Raw genomic sequence first — 25,995 nt, 5'->3', positions numbered from 1 at the left:
TCACATCAAATGTAGTGCAGCTCTTTAATGGAATTTTGCGCCAAGACAAGTGTCGTGGCAACAAGATAAGAGTGTTGTGTTTACTGGAATAACCCCTTGGTTTTAAGTGCTATTGTTAATATCATAATTGTAGTATTGCGGTGGCTCCCCGACAATGCCGTTGCTCCGTTTCATTAAGGCGTGTAATTGGTGGAATTCTGATAGGATGGGCACAAGTAGCTTAATTATACACTGCTCACTGTGTTTACAGAGTAATTATTCCATCCAAAATGGTGTTACATTTTGAAAAAGTTCTAAGGAGTCACACCATTTCTCCAGGCCCTTGGTGCTGACAATTCATGCAGTGCTCTGTGCATCAAAGACAATACATTTTATTTCCCTGTACTGGGTGCAGCGGCACATGTGTTGTTTTCCTAAATGAAGTAACACGTTAGGCTTGCATATGTGGTTTGATGAGGAAGAAAATACGAAGAGCAATTTTTTTTTCTCGAAACCTTGAAATATTTCTCCATTAGTTTTTAAATTCTATTATTTTGATTATTGTTTCCTTCTTTCTGTCTGTTTTTACAGGATGGAGGACTCTAGTTTGTGTCTTGGTGTGTCATCAGCGGTGCCTGACGCTGATGCCCATCTGAGCAGTGCAGTGTTAAATGGCCGCTACCCCATCAGTCAAAAGCTTCATCAGCTTACTGCCCAGCTAGGACACGCCTTTCCTGATCTACACCGCCCGCAACAGATCCCTGAAGAGAAAGCAGCCACGCCTTTGGACGAGAAAACCCACCACGCAGCCCTGGCCAGTCAACCTATCAGCAGTCAGATGGCCCTGCTAGCCAATCAGCTCAACCGAGACATTGATGCAGGGGCACTAAGTGGGTTGAATGGGCGTGTTGACCTGCAGCAGTTTCTCAATGGCCAGAACTTGGGCATTATGTCCCAGATGAATGATATTGAAGATGATGCCCGCAAGAATAGGAAGTATCCCTGTCCATTGTGTGGCAAACGCTTCCGTTTCAACAGCATCTTGTCACTGCACATGCGCACACACACAGGAGAGAAGCCCTTCAAGTGCCCCTACTGTGACCACCGAGCAGCTCAAAAAGGCAACTTGAAGATCCACCTCCGCACCCACAAGCTGGGGAATCTTGGTAAGGGCCGTGGCCGTGTCAGAGAGGAGAACAGGTTGCTGCATGAGCTGGAGGAGAGGGCCATTCTGAGGGACAAGCAGATGAGAGGGAGCAGCAGTCTCCAGACAGCTCCAACACCACATCTGGGCATCAATAGCAGCTCTAACACCCATCAGCAGCAACTAGGCTCAGCTTGTGGCCTCCTTCCCCCCTCTGGTCTAGCCACTCCAGACCCAGTTTCTCAGCCTTCCTCTTCACCCAAGCCGGCTGGCGCCCAGGATGAACTGTCCCTGAACCCAACTACAGGCTTCCGCTGCACCTTCTGCAAAGGGAAGTTCAAGAAGCGTGAGGAGCTGGACCGCCACATCCGCATACTCCACAAGCCCTACAAATGTACCCTGTGTGAGTTTGCTGCTTCCCATGAAGAGGAGCTGATAAGTCATGTGGAGAAGGCCCATATCACAGCCGAGACCACACAGGGCCAAGGTGCTGGTGGTGCCGGCGGTGCGCCTGCGGCCACTGAATTCCGCTGTGACGTGTGTGGCCAGGTGTTCAGCCAAGCTTGGTTCCTCAAGGGCCACATGCGCAAGCACAAGGACTCGTTTGAACACTGCTGCCAAATCTGTGGCCGTCGCTTCAAGGAACCTTGGTTCCTCAAGAACCATATGAAGGTGCATCTCAACAAGCTGGCCATCAAGAACAAGCCCCCACAGCCCAGTGAGCAGGAAATGGCTGCCGTCAATAGCATGAATAGTCTGGCTCAGGAAGCTCATGCCAACCTTTATTCCCGCTACATCTCCTGTCTTCAGGGAGGCTTCCTTTCACCAGACAAACAGGGCCTGACTGAGCAGCACCAAATGTTGGCTAAAGCCGGCATAGCCATGAAGGAAAAGGAGATGTTGGGGAAACTGCTGGGGCCAATGGCAGGAGGTATGGGCCATGGGCTGGGCGAAAATGAGAAGCGCTCACTCTTGGGTTGTCTCAACCTTGTGCCACCACTCAAGTCAAGCTGCATGGAACGCCTCCAGGCAGCTGCAAAAGTGGCTGAGATGGACTCCCTCAATAGCTACCAAGCTTGGCAGATAATGGCACGTGGCATGGCTATGGACAGGGCTTTCATGCCCAAGGAGCAGCAGCAACACCAGCACCATATAACCCCAGGGCAGGAAGATGAGATGGGTGGTGCTGGGGCCTTGGCTTCCTTCTCAAAGGATAAACAAGACTACTCCTTGATTGCTTCCAACGATAGCTCCAAGCAGAAGCAGCTCTCGGAGGCCTTGCAGGGATCCAAAGCCGGAGGAGCCATGATGCCCATGAAGGAGGATGGACGAGGCTTTGACAGTCACCGTGACTTAATGTCCCACCATGGTAGTGCTGAGGCTCCTGGAGTCCTGGCTGGCTTGGGAAGCCCAAACATCGACTACAGCCTCTCCAGCCTCTCCAGCATGAAGGAGAAGCCTTCTGAGTGCCCTGACTGTGGCCGGGTCTTCAGGACCTACCATCAGATGGTTGTCCACTCCCGCATCCATGGCAAAGACAGGAGAGGCCTTGAGGAAGCGTTCCAGCAACAAGGTTTGGACGAACGCCGTGGATCAGCCAGTGACCCTGAGTCCCAGTCCATCAGCCGCTCCACCACTCCTGGTTCATCCAATGTGACAGAAGAGAGCGGTGCTGGAGGAGGACACTCCCAGACAGGAAGCGTCCAGGATGACAGCCCACATCCCTCCTCCCCATCCTCAGGTAAGAAAAAAATCTGAGAATGAATGACAACCACTTGTATTCTTTGGTCAGTCTGCGGATGAAGGGATCAAAATGTTATCCCACTGACATACACTTGGGAATAATGTTTCCTTTTTAATTCAGTGCTACTTACCATACCATCCTACAATTGTACCTACATAATTTCCACTAAGAATCACTTTAGTGCATAGATGTGTGTATAATCAATGTGTCAAATCCATCTCTTCAAAAGGAAATGAAAAATAACCCAAATACCCAATGAAGAATCAGAGCCACACATTCCTCCCATAACTGAAATACTTAACATCTTTCTTCAAATACTCACACTCCCTCACACACCCTCAGAGTGGTTTGCTTTCATAGGATACTTAACACACAGAAACACCCACACATATAATGACAGATTGCATACACATACAGAGTTGTATTGAATTGAAGTACACACTGCACTATAAATATCATAAATACTCAGGTATTTACAGATATATGTTATCTCACTTGGAAGTTCTTGTGCTGGAAATAGTAACAATTGTCTACTGACACTGCTGTGTTCATTCACATTAAGCCAAACAAAAGACTCCAGAGAACACAATCCTGGAAGAGACCTTCACCATTGCATGCATGTTTGCAGGTTAGCATTCAAGATCCCTGTGGAACATGAGTAAAGACAGGGAGCAAAGGGACGTAGTTGTTTTAACCACAGCGATTAATAAATGTCTTTAATAAACACGTTAGAGACAACCATACCCCTCCCTCCCGCTTACCCAGCAAACACAGGCCGACCGGGGCTAGATAAGTGTATGTTTAGTGGGATTAAGGGAGGCTTGTTGCTAATGATTACACAAGTTTTTAAAGGTAACTTTCGCTTGCTCCTCAGGGCACTATGCTACTGCTAAGAAGCGCGTGCTGTAATTAGGTCACGACTATGCGATAATCAGTTGGTTTAAGCTAAACAAGACACTAATTAAAGATATACATATAAAGCAGGTCAAAAAAATGGTGAACTTCATTTGCGAAAGAGAGGATGTGCTTTTAAGTCTTTTGAGAAAATATATAAATAAATAGAAATATAAATCAGAGTGGCTTAGCTTAAGGCTGTAAGCAACTTAATTCCACCAGTGGAGACGAAATTGTTTATTTATTCACAGAGGCATGAAGTCCTTATCATGCCCGTGTAGTGTGATGGGTTTGAACATGGGACAGGCTATGTTTATTTTAATCTAAGAAATAATAACAGACAACCCCCCACCCCAATTAGGAATTAATGAAAATGAGAGTGAGATAAAAACCTATTTTCTTTATAGAGACTATTAAACATAACACTTTCTCAACAGGGTGGGGGTGTAGCCGATGTAATTATCTTCTGAATTTTAATGCTGGAAGTTTCTCCCTCCATCTCTCTCTCTCTCTCTCTCTCGCTCTCTCTCTCTCTCTCTTTCTCTGTCTCTCACTCTTTCTCTCTCTCTCTCTCTCTCTCTCTCTCTCTCTCTGTCTCTCTCTCTGTCTCTTTTGACTCAAGCACTTTGAATCTGAACAGTTCAGCTTGTGGTGTTTCAACAATTTCAGAAGTACTGTATTAACATCCAGTGTTTGGTATACAAAAAGAAAAGCAAATTAAAATAATAATTGACAAATAAAACCAATAGTATTTACCACCAAATGCTAACAAAGCACAAAGAAATGCATTAGCTTTAGTTGAGTGGTTAAATCTCACCCTCCAGGCACCATCTGTGGAGAAGGAGGGTATGATTAAAGACAAAAATATAAATACAAAAATAAATTAAGATAGAGTAGCGGCAACTTTGCAGAAGAACCAAAAGCCTGCTGCTTTTCAGAAGGCCTTAGTGTTGCCCTTCCTGCTGTCTTTGTCTAACTGTTTTCGTGTGTGTGTGGTTTTGTGCACAGGTAGCCTGTCTCACCCTTAGCCGAGTGCTCAGTCAGAGGCTTGATACGTTGGCACAATTCAAGCTCTTTGTCAGTCTGCCACTGTCGTAAATGAAAGGCTCTCCTAGCATTTTTATTGTAGAGCTTTGCTTTTTATAATCTTATAAGGCGTAGACTAAAAGTATTAGAGCATTGGAACAGACTGGGATGCATTTTTACAGACAAATCGGTGAGAGAAATAAACACTAAAAATGTTAAATATATGTCTTTGCTACTTCCTGTTATTTAATCAGAAGTAGCGAAACTGTTCTTTCGCACAACTTACACAATGTGATTCACATTTGGAGCTCGGGGACTCTCAAATTAGAAACTTTGATGTGTGAGAAAAAAACGTGTCTGAGTCTCATGTGGAGAAAGGTGTCATGCTTCTTCTCTGCATGCATGTTTGTTGTACATGTGCGTGTGTGTATGTGGGGGGAGGGGGGTGGTTATGCTTTACAGTATGTGTGTACATCACTCTCTTCTGTAGTGAACAGGATGTGGCTACTGTAACGTTCTCTTTATCTTAATAGCTCAGCTTTAAGAAAAAGGGCTTGTAACTCTCTGTGTGTGCACTTGCAAGTGTGTACCTGTGTACGTGTGAGCCTCTGCCCTGCCACCTACCTACAGCAATTGTGAGTTAAACTTGAATTATAGTAATCAAAAATAACATCTCAACTGTGAAAGAAGGTCAGCTTTTGGGCTTTTGTCTTTGAGACGGCACTTGTTTAAAAGCAATGAGTGGAAAAAAGGGAGAAGTGAGGAAGAAAAAGAACAGAAAAACAAAGGCCTCTGTCAGAGATGTCCTTTAAAGACCTTCCTTATTACAATATAGCACAGCAGCTAACCTTGAGCATAACATTCTTTATTCTTTTACAACAAAGAGGTAATTACATTTATGCCCATCACCATCTTTTTTTGTTTGGTTATCCTTGGACTGACTTCACTTCAGTGTTACTGTTTCTTACAATGATTAGGCCTGAAAGAAGCTATGTTGAGAGAAAACACACTGTGCAGTGTAGCAGGAAGGTTCAGCAACAGGTAGACTTGACTTAAATGCAACTTATCACATTTGATAAGGGGCTTTAGAAAGCATTGCCTTTTTTGCCAGCTCTTACATGCAAATAACCCACCATTGAAAATCCTCATTTTGCAGGCAAATGTAGCTGAATGTGAAAAAAATAGGCTTTGCTGCACGCATGTAAGGCCTAAAGCAGCAGAAGTCCTCCTTACATGTACCTCTGCAACCTTCCCAATACGCATAAACCCCACTCCCACCTCTTGGCTCCCAGCTCTTAAAGACTCTATACACTCCCTCTGGCTCTCTCTTCTTCTTTCTCTCTCTCCAGAGAATCCCCCCGTGTCTACATTTTTTAAGAGGAACAGCATTTTAACATGGCAAGGATTAGCCTGCATATCCCTGGTCTTTACCGCGGCTCAAACAAGCAGGCAAAATGCTTGCTCCATACAAATTGAAATTGGATTTGCCAACTTGACGCCTTAGGTTATAAAGCGTGGATATTCATCTAATTGCAATGATACAATGGGGGCGTAATTACACATGCGGACAAACTGTTGCAGTGTAATTACTGTGTCATTAACGGGAATAAAGTAGAGTTGAACAAGATCCAGACTACTATGAATACACATGCTGACAAACCCTATATAGTTTGCTATTCACAGCTAATTTTAGTCAATGTATCGTCAAGACTGGCAATACCAGTAATGGATTAGTATTGCTATTCTTTTACTACCTATAACAATCCAGAAAACACTATATGCAAATCAACCAAAGCCAGAATACTGTAATAAACAGAAAGATGGCAGAAAAATGAGAGAAAATTACAAATATTTCAGATGGATTAAAGACAATATAACTACATTCTATATAAATACATTGTTGGGCAAAAATACTGTGTTGAATGTATATACGCACTGTACTCCAGCTGAGGTAGGACTTACATATCTCAAACATATGATTGCAAGCATACACTCTGACAGGATTAAGCTGATAGGTTGAGCCCTCCTACCTACTGTGCATATGCATATATTCCCATCAAATTCAGTGCACACAGTCGACAAGACATGACCTGGAGAATATATGCTTGAGTAATGCTATCAGGCCCCGATATAAAGTACAATAAGAAAGAGGTAACACTTTAATTAAATAGTCCACCTACAGAGCATTTACAGAGTGCTCGTAACATTTCAACAGCTTAATAGTTGAGATTCAACAATTCAGCTGTTTCTCTTTGTCTATGCTGAAACTAGATTTTGACAAAGAAGCCTTCTGCAAGACACAGCCACCACAATATAATGCAGGACTCCTTTTAGATATTGTACTTTAGTTGTACAAATTTTCCTTTGAAATTAGATAATAGATCACGTTACTACCATCAGTTGACATAAAGTTATTCTTGTCTCCTTTTTGTTTGTTAAATGTCCTGGAACTGAGCCTGCTCTAAATGAAGAGTCTCTCATGTTGGAATTGAATATATATGATATTTGACAGTCCAGTCAAAATTGCTATTGTGCCGTGGCCTTTCCTGCCCATGGAAAAAAACACAGTTTAATTCTGTCTTCAAATCAGCAATAGCAAACATGCAATGTCAGCTGACACTTTTTAAAAATAAAGGAACCGCAAATTACTTGGCTAGGTTTAGGAAAAGATCGTGGTTTGGCTTAAAATAACTTTTACTTAAAACACACACCAATGACTACTGGCTTCACACGGGTATTCAAACCCTGGAGTCCTGGTGAAAATCCTGTAAAAAATCCTGTGAAAAACTTCTACCCTATGTGTATCATATAGCTCTTTCTAATACGTTAGTCATCTGCTCTCGTCATTATGGCCCCCTGCTGGTACTGCACCTTCATACACGCATGGACTTGTCACGCCAGGGCCAGGCAAACTGTGACACTCACACTCTATCCCGGTGGACTGGCTTTGGCATGACCTGGGGCTGGAGGGTGGCATGGCTCAACAGGGACACAGACCTAATCTTGTCCCGGGGCAGCCGAGATTATTCCAGCGTTGGTTATGATTGTGAGTAAAATGTAAATCAGGTGCTACACAGACGAAAACAAACGAATGTGCACACTGAAATCAACCAGGGAGGATAAAGCTAACCCATTCCCAAAGTCAGCCCCTTTTAGCATATGATTACTCACAATGTAAATAATCATCTCCAGAATAATATACCTCCTTACTGTATGCTACATTGCTCCCACACCACCTCACACTGCAGCTAACACTTTGAAATGAGGCCAGTCTTCTGTGAGTGTGCGCGCCATAATATATGAGTGTGAAACTATGTGCATTAAAAAATAATGAATTATGTCCCTCATTTTTTCTCCCCTCTGCATAAATTACTTTTTCTTTGTAATTGACATCCGTTCCTCTACTACTTCCCCCCTCGCACTATTCTTCTTTTCTCTATAATCAGAGAACTCAGTGGTTACAAAACCTGAGCTTTCTACCCCCCACTCATTTGCAGAAGTCTGGCCTGTCATATCTGTATTTTTTATGTGTCACCAAACTTAAATAGACAGTCATTGTGTTAGAGGCACATTCATTCCCAGAGCTGTATTTTTGTACAGTAGGTCAGGACTCTGGTGTCTGGTAAATGATAAAAGTTCTATTCAAACGCACTAATTGTCAGTGTGCTGCGCTGATTGACATGTCTCGGATAAATGCAGACTTAGTATTTTTGTACACGCTTGCACAATATAAAAGGCCAATTTATTTCTCTGTTCTTCTTTCTCTTATTTCTTGCACAGTTCATTTGATTTCTCTCTTCCTTTCTTGCTCTCTCCCTCTCTCTCCTACCCAGTCTCTCAGACTCAATTTGTAAATATTACCCATGGTGGGAATTAGCCAAGGCTTTTTAGATATTTTAAAATTCCAATTTTATTCCGACGAGTGTGTTTGATCGAGGGAAGGACTGTGAGCCTTGGTTTGCTCGTCAGTATTCCTGGGTGGCTATCAGTGGCTAGCCTTGTCCTTATGAAACATTTATCAGCCTGTTTTATGTCTTAATGATCACGTTAGGATTCCCCGCTCGGTTATGAAGCCGGGACAGAAAAAAAAAATGGACTGTTGAGAGAGTGAAGGAGAGGCGATGAAAAAATGACATGGGCAATCCAGAAGGGAGAGACTGAGTGGAGGGAGAGATGACAGGGCATCACATTCCTCAGTAAACAGCATCACATTATGCCATCCACTCTTTTCAACTCCAAATCTTTGCCAAAACATAGCTTACCTTTCTCCTGGAAGAAGCTTCCTTGGCTCACACGCACGGGCGCGCACACACACACACATGCATTGCACACACACACACACACATTGCACACATACACATACACACACATAGGCACACACACCCCTCCTTCCTCTTCTTCTGTCTTCCCCATTCCTTTTTATGTTTTTATAATTAAAACATAATATTTATCTTTCCATAACAGAAGGCTGCCTTACTCTGTCAGGTAGACTGTTTGCATATTAATATTCTTAATACATCAACAAGCTATCTTCTCCAGTGTCACTGCTAAAACTGAGCAAGAATAGAGAAAGAGAAGGTGACTCAAATACAGCTCTTTACTACAGTTTCTGAAATGCTGGAGAAACTTGATTGAACATGCAGGAGAAGAGACTCAAAAGTAACAGGGGAAGCCTTAAAAAAAGAGCGCGACAGAGAGAGAAAGACATAAATTAACATCACAGTCACAAGTTGTGCTGGTGCCTTCAGGATGCACATATAAATGCACAAATCCAAACTAAATAAGCGTTTGTTCCCCCTTCAGTCAGAAGTAGCAGGGAAACTCTCCATTGGCTAAAATGTTTCTCTTCTTTTGATTATGTGTGTGCTTAACAGAGGGTTTGAGGGACGGAGGGGAGGGCAAAGCTGAATGAGGGTGAACGCCAAGTTCCTTTTCTCTGTCTGGTGACAGCTGTCTGACTCCGTCAATGTGGGATTCCTGTGAAATGAGGCAGGGCTCTCAGACAGGGAATGCAAATGGACAGCGCTGGATGGTAGGCGGCTGAGCAGAGCCGGGCCGGGCAGCGGGGATGGGGCTATGGAGTGGGTGGTGGTGGGGGGAGTTTTGTTTGAACAAGTTAACTTGGGCATGATTGGGGTTTGTCCTGTGTGTGAAAGAGCAAGAGAATACATTGACCTTTGCCTCATTAAAAATGGAGGGCCAGGCATGTGATACCATGACTGAGGAATCTCTTGCTTGTTCTTTTTTTCACCCCCTCATACTCCCCATTTTGCGATTCTCCCCTCTTTCTCTTCTTCCCTCGCGCTGTCATTCTTTAATTTTGCCGCCCTCCCTCCTCCCGTTTCAGTCTCCTCCTCTTAACCCCATTGACAGGTCACATAAAAAACCTTTTGTATAAACATCAGGGTGCTGACATGAGAGCAGAAAGCGACATGAAAAATGTGCTTTTTTTCTTAGTTGTAGCTATCTCCTCATCACAAAAGAGACAGTAGGAGAGAACGAGGGGAGAGGGGGAGAGAGAGAAGGGAGAAAGAGAGGGAGAATTGAAAAGGGTGGAAAAGTGAGGGAGGGATTAAATCCAGGGATTAAGATCTCTGAGCTTTCGTTTTTTTCACTCTCTCCCCCTGCCACATTCCAATTGTTCTTAAAATATTTGGCAATGTCAATTAGTAAGTGAGCAGAGCTAGCTGATGAACACAATTTTCCAGGCGACTGAGCACCCTATTGTTGTGGAGCGAACAGCAGATTTCTGAGGTCATTATCATTCCCTGTTAGCCGTGCCCAGCTGCTCTCCTCTTGGCTCTAGCCAAACTCCACTCTCCTCTCTCCTCTCTCCTCCTCCTCTCTCCTCTTTCCTCTCTCCTCTTTCTCTCCTCTCCTCTCCTCTCCTCTCCTCTCCTCTCCTCTCCTCTCCCCTCCTCTCCTCTCCTCTCCCCCTTCCTGCGCTGCTTTCACCAGTTCAGAGCTGGTTGATAGCAGGCAGCAACAGGGGGCCTTCAACAAGAGGAGGGATGGGAGGAGCTGGCTGGGGGAAGAAGGGAGGAGAGAGTGAGATGTATATAGCGCAAGAGAGGGGGGGATACAGTAAAGAAAAATGAGTGGGGGGAGGAGGAGGAAAAAAACAGAGAAGGGCATGGGGGCAAGCAGTACGAGGGAGTTTGCAGGCTCGGATCAGGCGGCGAATGAACACAAGAGGGAGCATGAAAAGGGTAAAAGAGGAAGGGAGGATGGAGACAAAAAGAGATGATCTGATATAGTACTTTAGACATGTAGTTAAAGAGATGGTGCTTTAGAGAAAGTGGAGGACATGGTGAGCATCATAGAGGGGAGAAAGGAAAAAGCAGCACTTTTTAAGTAGAGGCTCACTGAGCCTGACACTTTGCACAACAGTCATCAAACCTACTTGATGTTCACAGTACATTACAGTGCATTTTGCCCTTGTGTGCAGCACTTAGTGTAAGTGATATAAAACACTTTGGCATGACTGCAGAGAAAAGTTGGTATGACCAATGTTATTACCATGAGAAATGCTCTTTCTTTCAAAGAAAGACATCGTCTACAGTGACCTCTTTTAACAACATCACAGTCTGTATTTAAAGCTATTTTCAATAAAGAGAAATGTTATGCTAAAACATATTTGCCATACCAGTGCGGTGAACTTGGCGCAGATGAGATTTAAAAACAAAAAACACCTGCCTGCTGTTACACTTTCAGTGGGAAGAGTTTTCTTTCACAAAGCACAAAGCATCAAGGTATCTGCATCTAATCACCCAAAGCATTCTTTCTTTTTCTGGTTGTGGAAATAATGAAAGAATACTTCAAGTCAAAGTACAAAAGGAAAAACTAAATATGAGCATGGAAAATCAAAAATCCCTGACTTTTTTGTACTTGCCAGTTGTACAGCTTAATGTGTTCCCAGCGGTGTTTTCACCTTCCTCCTCTTCTTCCTCCTCTTCTCTCCTCCACCTTATTGCACCCCTAACAGCACCACCCAGCTGGTTTACACACCTTGGAAAGCAGAAAGTTGTTCACTTAACAGTTAAGTTGTATTTTTAAACCACTGTCAATTTGTGTTTGTTACCATGTACAAATGAGGCATTTAAACATCTTGCCTCACCAAACTATTGAAACCAGGTATAAGCAGTGAAAATAAAGAATTCCACCAAAAACCCATGAACAGACCAGCAGCATTCAGCCATGACTCCTTACTACACACTCAGCTCTACCTCCTGTTTCTTTTGTCTCCCTTGTCCAACCTGTAGAAAGTTTGCATAAGTTAACACTGGTTGGTAGCTGGTGTCTGAGTTCTTCAGAGTGTGTGTGTGTGTGAGAGAGAGAGGGAGAGACAGAGAGAGAGAGAGAAGGAAGACAGCAAGAGAGAAGTGAAAAAGGGTGAGCGGCATCAAAGCGTTGCTCTCAGCTGCAGCTGCCAAGCTTCCTCGTCCCCAGTTAGCAGCCATCCAGCTGTCAGGCTGCGCGAAGAGGAAGAGAGGGGGGAAATCTCTCACCAGCCATATGGTCCCCAGTTCTGTCGGAGACACTCCACGCTCCGTGGGCAAATGGCAAACTCATATATCTAATCAACACTCTTAATATCCAGACCTGAGACCAAGTATATTTTCAGAGTCTTGCCTTTCAACAACATGGTAAAAGGGAGTATATGGAATATGACCTGGCACTCAGAACATGTGTTTGTGGTCTGATGTGAGCTTTAATAAGCACTGCACACAGGTTACAGGGGTTACAGGGGAGTACTATGTATGGAAAAGCCTGTTTATGTGGATCTTAAAGGATAGAGCTGGTGTCATGGTGCCGTGAACATTTCTGTCTGAGTCACACAATGGTAGTCGTTTAACAAGAAAGAAACTCCCATGATCCAATGCTACTTCAGTGTGTCATCAAATGACATCTTTGTTTTTATTGTTTTAATTGAGAGACCCCAAGGGGCAGAGATGACATATTGTGTGTTTAAAATAAAGCTATATCATTTCCTAAAAAAGTTTGGCTCCATAGTAAAAAACAAACTGGTGAAGAATATATACATAGTTGTTGGCAATTATCATTCAAACAGAAGTGATCAGTGAATTTTTGTGGTAGTTTCAGCTGTGGATCGATCCACATTTTGGTGAACTAATAAGTACTGTATTAAGATCTTATTTAATAGTACTTATCTGCTGTTTTTTCCAGCATTGTTCAGTTGTGAGTTGTATAAAGAATTCTTCCTGACCGCCAGTTTTGTTTCTAATCACTGACTCCAGCTCCCTGAGAATTGTCCTTTTTTCCCAAGTACTAGTAAGTATGGTAACTAATATGTATCTTTGTATGGGCTACATCTAGGCACAGGCATTCAAGGCAAAGGCCTCTGGCCTCCTTGCCAGTAAAGGGCCCAGACAGAGGGGTAAACAGCTTCCTTCATTAAATAATAAAACAATTTTTTAAAAATCTCCAAAAAATCCCATACCTTTAACAGTATTTCAATATTTCTATTTCTACTTATTTATTTAAGTTGTCTTTAAACATACGCAATGTTAGCGTCAATGCACAGGATCAAATATTTCAGAGGTTTTCTGTAATATAAGTTTTCCATTTACATACCTACATCTGAATATATGCAGTATAAGCACATATTAAACTACTATATGGTTTTACTTTTCCTGTAAATACATAACAAACCAATTGCATATGAATACCAAAATATAAACAAATAAGCTTAAAGGTAGGATAGCTAAAGGGTAATAAATTAATTGTCTTTTTTTCATGGCAAGACGCAAAATAAAGATTATCCTCAATGTGATGACTTCATGATTCATGCTGACGTAATAGCATGTCGACTTCCCAAATGAAGCCAAGTCTCTAGACATTTCTTCTTCCATGTGAAACATTATCATGACAGTATTAAGTGCAGTGGATTGACTTGAGCCCTTCTTTTAGTTGAGCAGAAGCTGTTAGCTGTAGCACAGCTAGCCCCAGAGAGCATGGGCTTGAATATGGCTTTGTGCTGTATCTGTTAGCGGGATGCTACACCTGCTCATCTAATCCTGGCAGGCCTCTGCCTCCAGTCTCTCCGGCTGCGGAGTAACGGGCGCCTTATTGCACGGCAAGCCGCACTGAATCACGGGGAGGTTTGTCGGTATTACAGCGACATCGCTGTGTAAAGCTTGGAAACAACCGTCGCCCCCTCCTCGTCGGGACTGAAGAGCACAAATCCCTCCCCGGTTCAGCAAACAGCTATTAGTGTATGGATGGAGCATGTAGCCTGCAGTGGAGGTTGTGGATGTAGTAATTGGTATGTGTGGGAGAGCAAGATAGACAGAGGCAAAGACAGAGAAAGTGAGTGTTGTGGAGGAAGAGAGACAGCGTGAGAGGGAGAAGTGGAGAGAGATTTAAATACGATCAAGAGGTATGGACGGGGGCAGCTGGGGTAAGAGGGGAAGAAGGGGAGCTATCCAAGTCCCACAAATCTTTGCTCAACCCAACAACCTGAAGCAGAGGCCATTAAAAGCAGGAAGAGCTGGGCGAGATAGCAGCCTAGATGGATACAGTGGCAGCAATGGTTTGGAGGGACAGTAACTTTAATGGCCCCACTGGGTTTTTAATGAGTGTTTTGCCCCAAACAAAATGAGCTAATTAGTGTTATCATCCATATATCAGACCCTATACACATCCATTCGTTCTCGGGCAGACGCATTCACACTCTGCTGTACACACTTGCAAAAACCTGCTCAAACAACTCTTAGCTTCTTTATTCTTTATGCCATGTACTGTATTCTCCTTACATGGCTTACATGTTACTTTAACGTAATTGAGCTTCCTCTTTTATCAAAAGTCTAAATTTAACCATCAGTCAGTCAGTTCATTCCTTTTTTGATTTGATTGTCTCAACCTATGCGGCCGCACTCTCGATTCACTTTCTATTTCATCCTATTTCATCCTGAAGTGAGCCCCCCCCCCACCTCCTCCTTCCTCCTACACACAATCACACACTTTCAAGCACGTAAGGCCGTGCCCTGTTTGTGAGAGGAGCGATTATGTCTACACTGGTTTAAAAGCAGGATAACAATGCCGCGAACGGGCATTTAGAAAAACAGAAAAGGGCTCAAGCCAATATCCCGGCATTTGGACTCAAGCCGCTGTTACCTGCGCATAAGCCGCGTGTTTGTCACGCCATCGCCTCTGGTTGACCACACCGCCCCACCAGCCCCACACTTTATTTCTCTTGCACTAAGCCTATTATAAAATCAATAAACAATTGAGCTTTTTTCCAGTCCTTTTAAATCTTTTTCTCCTCTATATATCCTCTGAGATGAAGGGGAAGCATGCAGGCAGCGGCAGTGTGGAGAGCGCTGGGGGAAAAAAGAAAAGAGTAAAGGAAAAAAGGAGAAACAAAACAGCTCAGTAAACCCTTGCTTTCAAATTGTTGAAGTCGAGTGACTTTTTAACCAGCTGGCGTTCATGTCAGAGTTATTATCCAATTGCGTCTTCCAAGACCTGGTTTTGACCCTCAGTCATGGGAAAGGGCGCTTCTGATGCACACATGAGAGTGCGCACTTTGGTATTGAAAGAAGCCTTGTGTACAGACAGGAAAAATAATTTCCCTGCATGATCTGATATGTGTGTGATGTGCGTACACAGTGTGCTGCAACTCAGAAACAGAACCAAATTGCCCATTTATATTTTGACCCCACGCTACCGGATGAGGTTCAAAATTTTCTGCTGGATTTTCATCTACTTTTGTCACATCGCTTTATATGAGTTATCAAGTTGGTGTGGTTATAGAAAGCTCATGAGAATGATTGAGGGATTTTTAATTGTCACATTCTCGAAATGTAATAACCCTTGAGTTGATAAAAATCAACAAACACCAACTCTGACAGCTGATTTTCAAATTAGGCATCAAAAAATGTTGCGTTTACAGATTTTAATTCCCTCTGTCAGTTTAAACTCATATTTCAAACTCAGCGGTAGGGAGATGACAATATAAACTTCTCTTTATTCCACCAGTCACAGAGAAGTTGGAAATTAGAATGTCTGCTACAAAGCTGTGCCTCCCCCCCTCCCCCTTTTTTTTCTCCCCCGTTTTCCAACTTCTCACTTTGTTTACTCCTCGAGTCTTCTTGGAGTGCAGATACAGTAATTACCAGTGATCAAAAACAGCGCAGGTTTTTCTGCTGATGCTTTTGATGTATGCATGACATTGTGTGTCACCACATCATCAGTAACACAGAAAGCAAGCAATTTGTGGGAAATAAGCTTTTGCCAGGCGTGCTTTAGTAGATCCTTTGTGGAGAGGATACAGTATATTCCACAGATTGTAACTAAAAGTAATGATCATCTTTACAACAGCTGCAGATGATGAGCTATAGTCGCTGCAGTGCTTTATTAGTGTACGATAGTACAGCCTATTTAAACACTCGCTCAGCTTGTTGTTCTGCAGGCGTCAGGCCTACACTCATCCACCAGGCTTGCTGTATACAGTGGCCGCACTTTTGACTGCAACAGATTTCAGCAAGCTGTTGATTGCGTCATCTTGGACTTTAATCTGCTAGCGAGCCTCCATCTTGGCTGACCCTTCCCTCAACATGCCTGCTATTGGCTGACCCCCTGCTTCACCAAGTTCTCATTGGCCAGCAACTACGCCCCCCCTGCATTGAGCCAGGCCTTGATTGGATGACTTAAACGATCCCTGGACAGCTCTCATCAGGATGGTCTTCATGAGTATGGATGTGGACTATCGTGGTAAATTGTCCGCGCTTTCCCTGGCTGCTATTTGGTCCTCGGAGACAGGGCCCACAGAACACCCAGGGTGTGTCAATGCTGGACAAGCATTTGGCCGGCTCGTCGCTATTCCCAGGGTTTGTCCCCCACAGAGACCCTGTGTGGGCCGCTGGTGGTGACTGTGCTTCAGGCAGCATGGTGTGGCCATGTGTGTCACATCCCCCCTTGTCATCCCACCAGACGGAGGGCTGTATCATGGCTATCGTCCTGTCACACTTGGATGATGCTTCTTCGCCTCAGAGTTTGACAGTGACTTGCCTTAGTGACAATTACCATCAGAACCAGCTTTCTTATCCACCTGGTTCAAAAGGTCCGTGTGCTGGAGATTGGCAGGCGGCTAATTTTGCCTTTTCCACTGCTGTCATGCTATGCCATTTATTTCACTGCTCCGTTTATGTTTTTCTCTGCTCTTCTTTCATTATGGCGAGTTAACCATTCAGTCCTTTTCACATCACGATGCTTATATGCATGTAGTGTCCCTGTGCAAATAGCAGGCAACATCCGGTCCCTGTTTGTGGGGCCTCTTGCCACCGTATCACACCTCCATTCATCAGGAGAGTCAGAGAGAAAGAAAGCCAGTCTGTAGCATCCGTGGTCCCTCCCTTTACTCTCAGTGTTTTGCTCCTTCTTCCCCTTATTTCCACTGGGAGGAACACTGACCTCATTTGTGAGGACAATAACCCCCTTGACTTTGGGGATTAAGACATGAAACCTTTGTGGATTAATTAGGTTCAGAGCTGAATTCATTTTGTGTCGCCATGGAAGGCAAAGAGAGGAAAAGGAAAGAGGAGGATATGGGCTGTAGGCTCCATTATGAATTTGCTGTTTGCCCAGATAGATATATTAAAAACAAATGTTGGAGCTGATCACATTTAAATCCTCCAACAGAATGGAACTGCATTTGTTCACTGGGCTAAGCATTATGGGAAGTAACAGTAACACAAACTGTCAAATCACAGCAAGCATTATAGAGTCTTATACATCAGTGCTGACTTCAAACCAGGATTTTGCAAGCGAGGAGACAATGTTAGCCCGCTGAGCTTAACTCTTTGGCAAGGTTACACATGCAAATATGGTTTGCCGGACTATCTTCAATCCGCAATAGGCTGGAGCCTGAATCTGTGCATTCACGCCTCTAGATCTACTCTTAAGCTTGTCACACATAATGTAGCAAGTAGCAGTCCTGACAATGCCGCAGGAATCACATTATCTCAGTTGTCTTGGTAACAAAGCAAAGTGTTTGTTTTCCAAGATGCGGTGCAATTGCAATTTAGACGGTTTACACCTATTGTGCTTTTTTTTCAGTCAAGAGCATATGTTGTTTGAATGTATCTTTAGCTCGCAAACAGGGCTGTTAGTTAGATGTTTTGTTTACAAAATAACAAAGGTGTTTTTTTCACCAAAGGCACAACAGAAGATGTGTTAATGCATGTTTCATGTCATCTTGTGCTCGCTGTAAATAAAAGCGACTGTTGTCTTATTAGAGTAACACCTTCTGAATGCGACAGCCCCAGGTATAGCTCCCTTATGGACCAAGTGTTGAACATGTGCTTGATGAGATGCCTTCCTCACTTTCGTTTACAGCTCGTCTAATGAACCACCATCTCGTCATGTCTGCCGACTCCCTTATATTTTTTTATCTGCCCTCAAGTTAACATTGCTCGACGGCCCACACAGTGAGCATATGTTTATGTTGATGATAAGGTGGTTATAGCAAGTGGGTGTCTCTCTTATCCTCTCGCTGTTGACTTGTAAAGCGTAAACCTCCATGTGAGGATCTCAGACTGAGTCATTCCCAGACCTAGATTAGGCCTTGGATTCCCGCACATAATACATGTGGAGATTCTAGATCTTCCTAAATCAGAAGCCACTTAAAGAATGGGTTTTACAAGGGCACACACTTCATTCAAGGACGTTCAAACAGACCGTTGCAAATGATGTCAAACTGTATTTTGCCTCATCAAATCTACTAACCAAGGACACAAAGGTTCCCTCGTTAAGACTTTCAGTTTAGCCACATTTTGAGGTACAATCTTTTAACCCCTGGGCTGCCATCCAGCTGCGAGAAGTTAGCTCTTCCCTCTTGAGGACACAGGTTTATCCTGGGCTTTCATAGAGAGAGACTCACATTCCTCCCCAGTGGTCTTCCTTCATTCCTCCTATCCTCCGTCTTAAGACATGGAGCTAAGTCGAGACTAAGCCACAAGTCACCCTCAGGGGGGGCCGGATCGGCCAAATGCCACCTCTCCTGGCAGGGCTTGTAGGTAGGGTGTAATCGTGCCGGCGCAGTACTCTCAGGACCAGAATCAGGTATTTCCTATTAGACACAGAGATGAGGAGTGGATTTTCCGGAGGAGGATAGGAAAGCTGTTTTGGTCAATCCTCCCTCCCTCTCAATATATCAGTCCTCGCTCCTGCTCTCTGCCTCTTTTGTCCCTCCTTACTAGCCTCCTGATCCTTCTGCCCATCCCCCTTACTCCACATTTCTACCTGTTTCGCTGGTACTTGACAAGACAGGATTTTGTCTTCCCTGGCATCCCCTCTTTTCATCTTTTGGAGAGAAGGGCAAAAAGAGGATGAGGGATTGAAAGTTTGTGGAGGAAAGTTTTTGGAGGACGTTTCTGGATTATGTTCACAAGGCACAAGCTGCTCACAGTGTGAACATGGCACGTTGTCAATGAGATCTATTTCCATGACGATTATTTTTATACTCCAACAATCAGGGAGCCGACAGCACAGTACCACAGGAGGAAAAAAAAGTCTTTCTTCCAATTCGATACACACTCTGTAACATTTTAGCTGTAAATACTAACAAAGCCATGAGGGAGAAGATAATGACAAGATATCAACCTTTTTCTGGCGTCACAAATTCACATTCTAGTTTAACTAAGTGTCCTGTTGAGTTGTCAAGTGTAAGTGCACCGAACCTCAGGCTGCGTACGTCTTCTGATCGGATGCTCTCCACTGCTCAGTGTTGCGGTAAATGCAACATCTGATGGCTTTCTGAAATCCAGCGTGTTGGACAGGTGAGATGCTGCAGCTAGCAGCACTTTTGAGATGCGAGTTAGCACCATGTCACCCATCCCCATCTGTAAGCTTTCAAGGCTGTATGTTCGGTGTGTGCCTGTATGTGTGTGTGTGCACATTTGAGGAAGTCTGAAGTTATTCAGACTGGTTTTACACACTGTGTGTCCAAGAATTGTAATGGAAACTCTTGTAAAAAAGAACATTTGTACTTTCTATCAAGAATATGGCAACGAAACAACTGATTCGGAATTCACTGCCATATTCAGTGTCACTATTTGACTTGGTGTTTGGCAGACTCAAACAGGGTGCAGATTGAGAGACAGTGTCACAGGGAGAAGGAAATGTCTTGCCTCCTTCATCTGCCATTTAGATTGCTTCCATTTATTGCTTTCCTAAGCCTTTCCCTGTTATTCAAACCCGAAAGAAATGATCAGTCACATTCACCTCCTACTTTACATGAAGTCGATGACAAGTGACAGGACATGTCAGATGTGTCAGTACGTCTCAATGCATGTATATGACTCCTCTCCCAATGTCTTGCGTGCTCAGTGGGCTGTTGGAGGGCTTTCTGCAAGACAGAAGGGCTTGGCTGCAGAGCGGGGCGAGAGCCAGCCATCTTGATGATTTTTTCGGGGTGCATCACCATCTCTCTGGAAGTGCCAAGTGTGCACCAAGGCCATGCCATTCACTGTAGAGAGTGTGTGATAGGGGCACGCCATCTCCCATCTTTTCCAGGCATCTTTTAGTCTCGGAAACAAAGATGAATCTGGTTGCCACATTAAAGACAAACGCTCTGATTTCTGCGAGCAATAGAATTGTAATTCAGTGAAGCTGTAATGAATGCAGTGAAATGGTTGTCTAGTGAAACATTTTGTGAACTCGATTAGAGGTGCTAAACCATTTATTTGTGAAGTCTGTTATTGCAGACATAATTTGTGGTGGCAGCGCAGTTTACCTAATTTTATTTATGTATTCCCTTGGTCAATGTTGTTTCTAAATGAATGTGAGATTTTCGTCTTATTGCCGAGCACTAATGCTTGGATTTAGTTTGTAACCAAAAAGAGTCACATGCAACTGTCTGCTGTGTATTAACTAATCCATTCAGTTTACTGTTTCCATGAATACAAGTCAAATAAAAACATGCATAGATTTAAATGAGTGCAAATTAAGCTGTCAGCTCAGATTTTTCATAGTGATGAATTGTCCAAAAAATCTGAATCTTAGTGTAAACGTCTTACATGAGCAGCTTTGTTCTCCTATGATTTGACCTGTAAAGCAAAGCTCATTCCACCAATTTTTCCCACTTTCTCTCTCCCCCTCCTTCCCCCTCTCCCCAGTCTAAATTAACGCCACATAACACCGATCAATGGATCCCTGGTAATCGCGTTAGACATTTTGTTTTAAAATACCAGCGCCCAGCTGGTGACTACTAGCACTCATCTGTTTGTCTCTGTCTCTCTTTCTCTCTTTCTCCTTCCTCCTTCTCTCTGTTGCTCATTTTCTACCCCAGTCCATCCATCCCTCCCTCCCTCCTTTTCTCTCTCTGCATCTCTATCTCTCCTCAGTGTGTTTGCTTTACAGGCTGGAGGGAGGGTTGGGTTAAATTTGGCCCGAATCCTAGGTATCACATATCTGACCATATTTCAAGCCCAAATGCAGCATGTTTAAAAAAAAAAAAAAAAAAAATCCCTTTTTCGCTTTAAAGGTCAGACATTAGTGCTGGTAAAAATTGATCTGTGGATTTATGAATTTAGCCCTGTTGTTGGGGCTCCTTTGTAATGGAAGATTCAGTGGGGGAAGCTTAACATTGCATTGTTTTGCTTTGACAACGCAGCCACGAGAGCCCGTGCAGCTGTTCCCCATGCTCACAATGGCAGATTAATTAACACAATCATGTGGCGCTGGCTCGGGCTCAACAGCCAGGTCTGCTCAGGGATAGATAGGTAAATCCTATACATGCATTTCCAGACTACCACTGAACATTCTTGTGATGCCGCGCCATAACTAGATAGATTTGGTCGCTGACTGGTCAGCTGTAGGCATAAAAAATTAAGGTTGAACAGGGGGATCTTTCGCTAATTGCACTGATGTTGAAATTGCTGTTCGTAGTTTGTGTGTGTGTGTGTGTGTGTGAATTTTAATGCATTTATTTTTTTCTGTGGTGTGTTGCACCTGTGAGTGGGCAGACGTGTGTTTTTGTTACAAAATCTTACCTATGTACTGATGTGCACAGTATGACAATAAGCCTATATACATATGTATTATGTCAGCTTGTATATGTGTGTGTGTGTGTGTATTCCTGCTAGACACTCCTCCCATCATCAGCCGGTCTGGAAAGCCGTTGCCATTAGACACAGCCCCTCTAATTAAGATTCTGCCGGTCGACCCGTCTCTCTTACTTACTTAGTTCCCTGACATTTTAAACTGTCTATTATGCCGCCTGGCTTTCAGGTGCAATGCTGTGTAAATGGCAAGTCAAAAAATTATGTATCTTTTACATACAGTTATCCATCAGGGAAGGGGGGGTGGCGGTGGATGACAGATAGGGCCCGCTGTTTAAATTATTACCGGACTCTGTGATCTTTCCCGATTGATCATATCACTTTACGTCCTTGCTGTCACTCTATTAGCACCTTTCTTCCTTCCTCACCCATACTTCCCACTCATGATTTTTAATATTTCATCACATTCTACCACACACAAACACACTCCTCTCCTCAGTGTTTTGCATGAACATGACCGCAGTTTGTCAATATTTTACCCTTGGCCCATCCCCTGTGTTGATATAATGATCACTTAACAGTCAAGAGTAAGGCGAGGAGGAAATTAGGGCGTCGGCAGCAGAGAGGACAACAACACTGAAGCAATTATGTTTCTTTCAGCCCAAGCATTCTCACGTTAATGAAATCCCTTATCGTAAGGGGAAGAGGAAGGTGGGGAGGGGAGGACAGGTGCACGAAATGTACGTCGTTCATTTATCTTATTCTCTGAAATGAACGGAAGGAGCTGCAAGAATAATGTAGAGATAAAGTCCGGGCAACAAGTGTGTGTAGTATTTTTTTTTTTTTTTCATATCGCTGGCCCTGCATTTTGCAATGACAGAGGGAGAAAAGGGAGAAAGGGAGATGAGTTTGTGAGGCCGATGAATGAGAGAGGAGGAGGGGAGGGGAAGAGGGAGGGCACGGTGTATCACACGTTAGCATCTTCCTAAAGGACAAATCGAAGACACTCCCCATGCTAACATTTGCAGTATTTACCTTCCTGCAAAACGTCTGCCCTTTTCCTTTATAGATGGGATCAGTCACAGTCTGGGAAAGGCACAGAGATCCTGAAGACTTTATGACAAAATGGAAGTGATCAGGATCTCTTTCATGAGTTTTCTGTGGCTAACAAAGAATTTGTAGCAGAAATGGTCGTACAGGGTAGTTTTTCACTTCAACTGAAAACTGTTATGGAACTTTAGAGTGCGGTGCCACTTCACTGTGTGGCCCAAGAAGCTTTTAAAAGAAGGGGAAAGTATAAAAGGTGACTTATGACTGTGGCTGAAAATTCTTGAATTCTTCTCATGCACAGTATCAAGAGAACAATAACCCATTTGTGAAATTCCAAAACAGATTCCCTGAAATTGTATAATATTGCATTCTGCAGATTTCATGGAAAATGTTCATGATCTAAAAGGAACCTTGGATAGCCTATATAATTTTCAGCAGCAATTAATGTGTGTGACTCATGGTCAAGAGCATATTTTTAGAGACTGTGCATGAAAGCAGGTGTGGAGCGAATTTTCCATGAAATCCTCAGAGAGACAGAGATGATCTCACTGCTAAGATACTTTGGGATGACAATACATAAATAAATAAATGCCCCAGTCCTTGTTAGCTGCTGCTATTAGTAGCGTGGTTCTGCAAAGACACTAATGTCTGCTTTGGGCTGCTCTGCTCGGCTTCTTTCTGTCTCTCCTGTAAAAGAAGGCTATCTGATTGGAAACAGATCTGGGGCACTGGGGGGGCTCGCCCCAGCTCGTTGGATTTAATGACCCATTTCCTCAGCTGCCTCGTGCCACAAGCAGTTAAACGACAGTCAAGGTGCCCAGAGGTTCCCTACCATGGGACTGGGGAGGGGGGGGAGTACCAAGTACACTAGCTGTAGAGACAGAGTGAGTAATAGAGAGAGACGTACCCTGGCTACCAGGCAGCAAATCAAAGCCTATTTCCCCAGCAGGAAGTTAACTAGCACCCACCACAGTCCCAAGTCAGATGTTTAGTGCATTCCAGGAGTTATTTGGTGATCAAGTGCAGAATTTAACTCCTTTTGGTGCAGCCATGCTTTTGACAGCCACACGTGGCTACACTTTGCATCCATTGCATTTACAAGAGCTTGACCAATAGCAAGTTTCCTTCAGTCAAGAAACTCAAAATGAAATGTTTTATGGCTATTCCCAATGGAGACATACTTTCAGTCTGACATATTTCTCCTTGTTCTGATCAGTGGCAAATGGAAAATGAAAAGGCCCTTGTTCCCCAAAAGCAACTTAAGGCTAAGATCATTGAGATTTTGTGTCATTTGCAAAACATACAATTTGTTTGTAAGTTTTTTTAATAGATAGCATGGCTAACAGACAATATAGTGAACAACGTTACTTTATACTGTATTCACAACCCAATGACTAGAATAAATGTTGGTAATGTACATTTCTGCACACCAAGGATATGTTGAAACTTTGATTTGATATGTTGAACCTTTATGTTTCTTTGTATTCAGTTTTCAATTACATTCTCGACTGCTGTACTTAGCCACAAACATCACATGGTTAAGATAAGGAAAACATCATGTCTTGTCTTATCTTAATTCACACCCTACATCTTAACAACATTATGGAAAATATGGAACATTTTCATATGTCTTACTCAGTCATCAGTAAAGTGGTTTAGCACTTACAAATGTTAAGACGCTGACTCCAACAGTGATATTGTTCTGCATCTGCCCTCTGAATTTTTTGAAATGCTAAGGACGGAAATCTCTGATAGTTTAGTGGTTCACCTTGTATGGACATCTGCAGAATGGTCACTCTGTACAGAGGCACTTATTCTTGGAAACCTGACATTTATCATTGATTTTTTCTAAAGTTAAATGAGGCAGAAAAAGCTTAATGTGGGAATTTGGCCAGCACTAAACAGCACTGGAACCACACACAGACACAGTGTGCAAATGATGTGAGCCTTACTCTCCACTGATCATAAGAGACCCCACCAATTTAGCATTGCACTCCTGTTACATTGTTTGATTTACAGTGGACAATTAAAAAAGAAATAAGAACTTTTATTTTATACATTCTTCAAAAACGTGGTGTCTAAACTACCCATGGTGCAACTGGACTGCTGACAGTTAAATTGGAGATTTGCTTGTGTTATGCTAGCAGCCACTAATGCAGCCTCCAGCAGAGATGCAGAGTGGGATTGAGAGGTCCTTTAGCTTAATTTCCGTTTAACTCCACACCGCTGAACTCTTTTAGAATTAAGAAGTAGTAGTCTCCAGCCCCACCCTGTGTAATCTGGTGTGACATCACTGGATAACCTCACCGGCAAGATGGTTTGTTTCACAAAAGGGTTTGTTTTACAAACCATCTGGAAAGGCACCGCTAAAAACTCCAAAAGGGCAGGCACTTTCAAAAAATATTTGGCAGGTGATTGGACGAACCATCTGGATATCACTGTCTATCATGTTCTAACAACCATTCACATCAACAGTAGGAGAGAGCTACCACTAGCAAAACCAGTGAACCACTCAAACTTTTATCAGTAAACGGAAGAACAAAAACATCTTCTTCATCGAGAAAAGCCGTCTTTGCTTCTTTCAATGAAATTTAACCTCCAGTTCTGATGCTATAGAATCTACGCTAACCTCTTGAGGAGCCTGCCAGTAGTTCCTCGAAGGACACTAATTGGATGAACTGCTGTAACTTTGGCCACAATCACATAGCTTGATGCTTGACGAGATGTATTTGCTAGATCACGTGATTCCGCGATTCCAGCTGCCATGCAAGGTCACTTAAGGTAATTTATCAGATTGGCTTCATACAACTTTGTATTTTCACAGTGATCACCAAGACCTATTGATAGTCTTTGATCTGTAAAACTGGCAGAGTTCTCCTTTAACGCCTGAGGTCATTATATGTATCATGATGCTTAGTTGAAAGAAACTCCACGTATTAAGTACAGCCACCAAAAAGTGCAATGTTGATAGCTGTTGCATGTTCTGTATGTTCTGCACGATGTAGCTCACTCCTAAATTTACTCTGAATCCGGATTCATCATGTGGATTTTGATGGCTAAAATCTTCTTGCATGCTCTTAAAAGATTGCAAGAGACAATTGAACACAATACAGCCAAATAGACAGCACATTATA

At 43.3% G+C, this 25,995-nt stretch overlaps 1 protein-coding gene across 9 annotated transcripts in view; it reads left to right on the top strand.

Moving 5' to 3' along the window:
- znf536 (zinc finger protein 536) overlaps positions 1-25,995 on the top strand; it is a 228,412-nt gene that overhangs the window by 111,102 nt on the left and 91,315 nt on the right. For all 9 annotated transcript variants that reach the window (XM_084349077.1, XM_084349074.1, XM_084349073.1 and 6 more), the window contains one exon: positions 571-2,864. In XM_084349077.1, coding sequence (XP_084205203.1) covers positions 572-2,864 — 2,293 coding nt within the window. In that variant the 5' untranslated portion in view covers position 571. The remainder of the gene's footprint in view (positions 1-570; positions 2,865-25,995) is intronic.

Source organism: Pagrus pagrus (genome assembly GCF_965226575.1).
Source record: "Pagrus pagrus genome assembly, chromosome: 1".
Taxonomy (NCBI): Eukaryota; Metazoa; Chordata; class Actinopteri; order Spariformes; family Sparidae; genus Pagrus; species Pagrus pagrus.
Note: the sequence above shows the minus strand (reverse complement) of the source record. Positions and strands in the feature narration are given on the sequence as shown.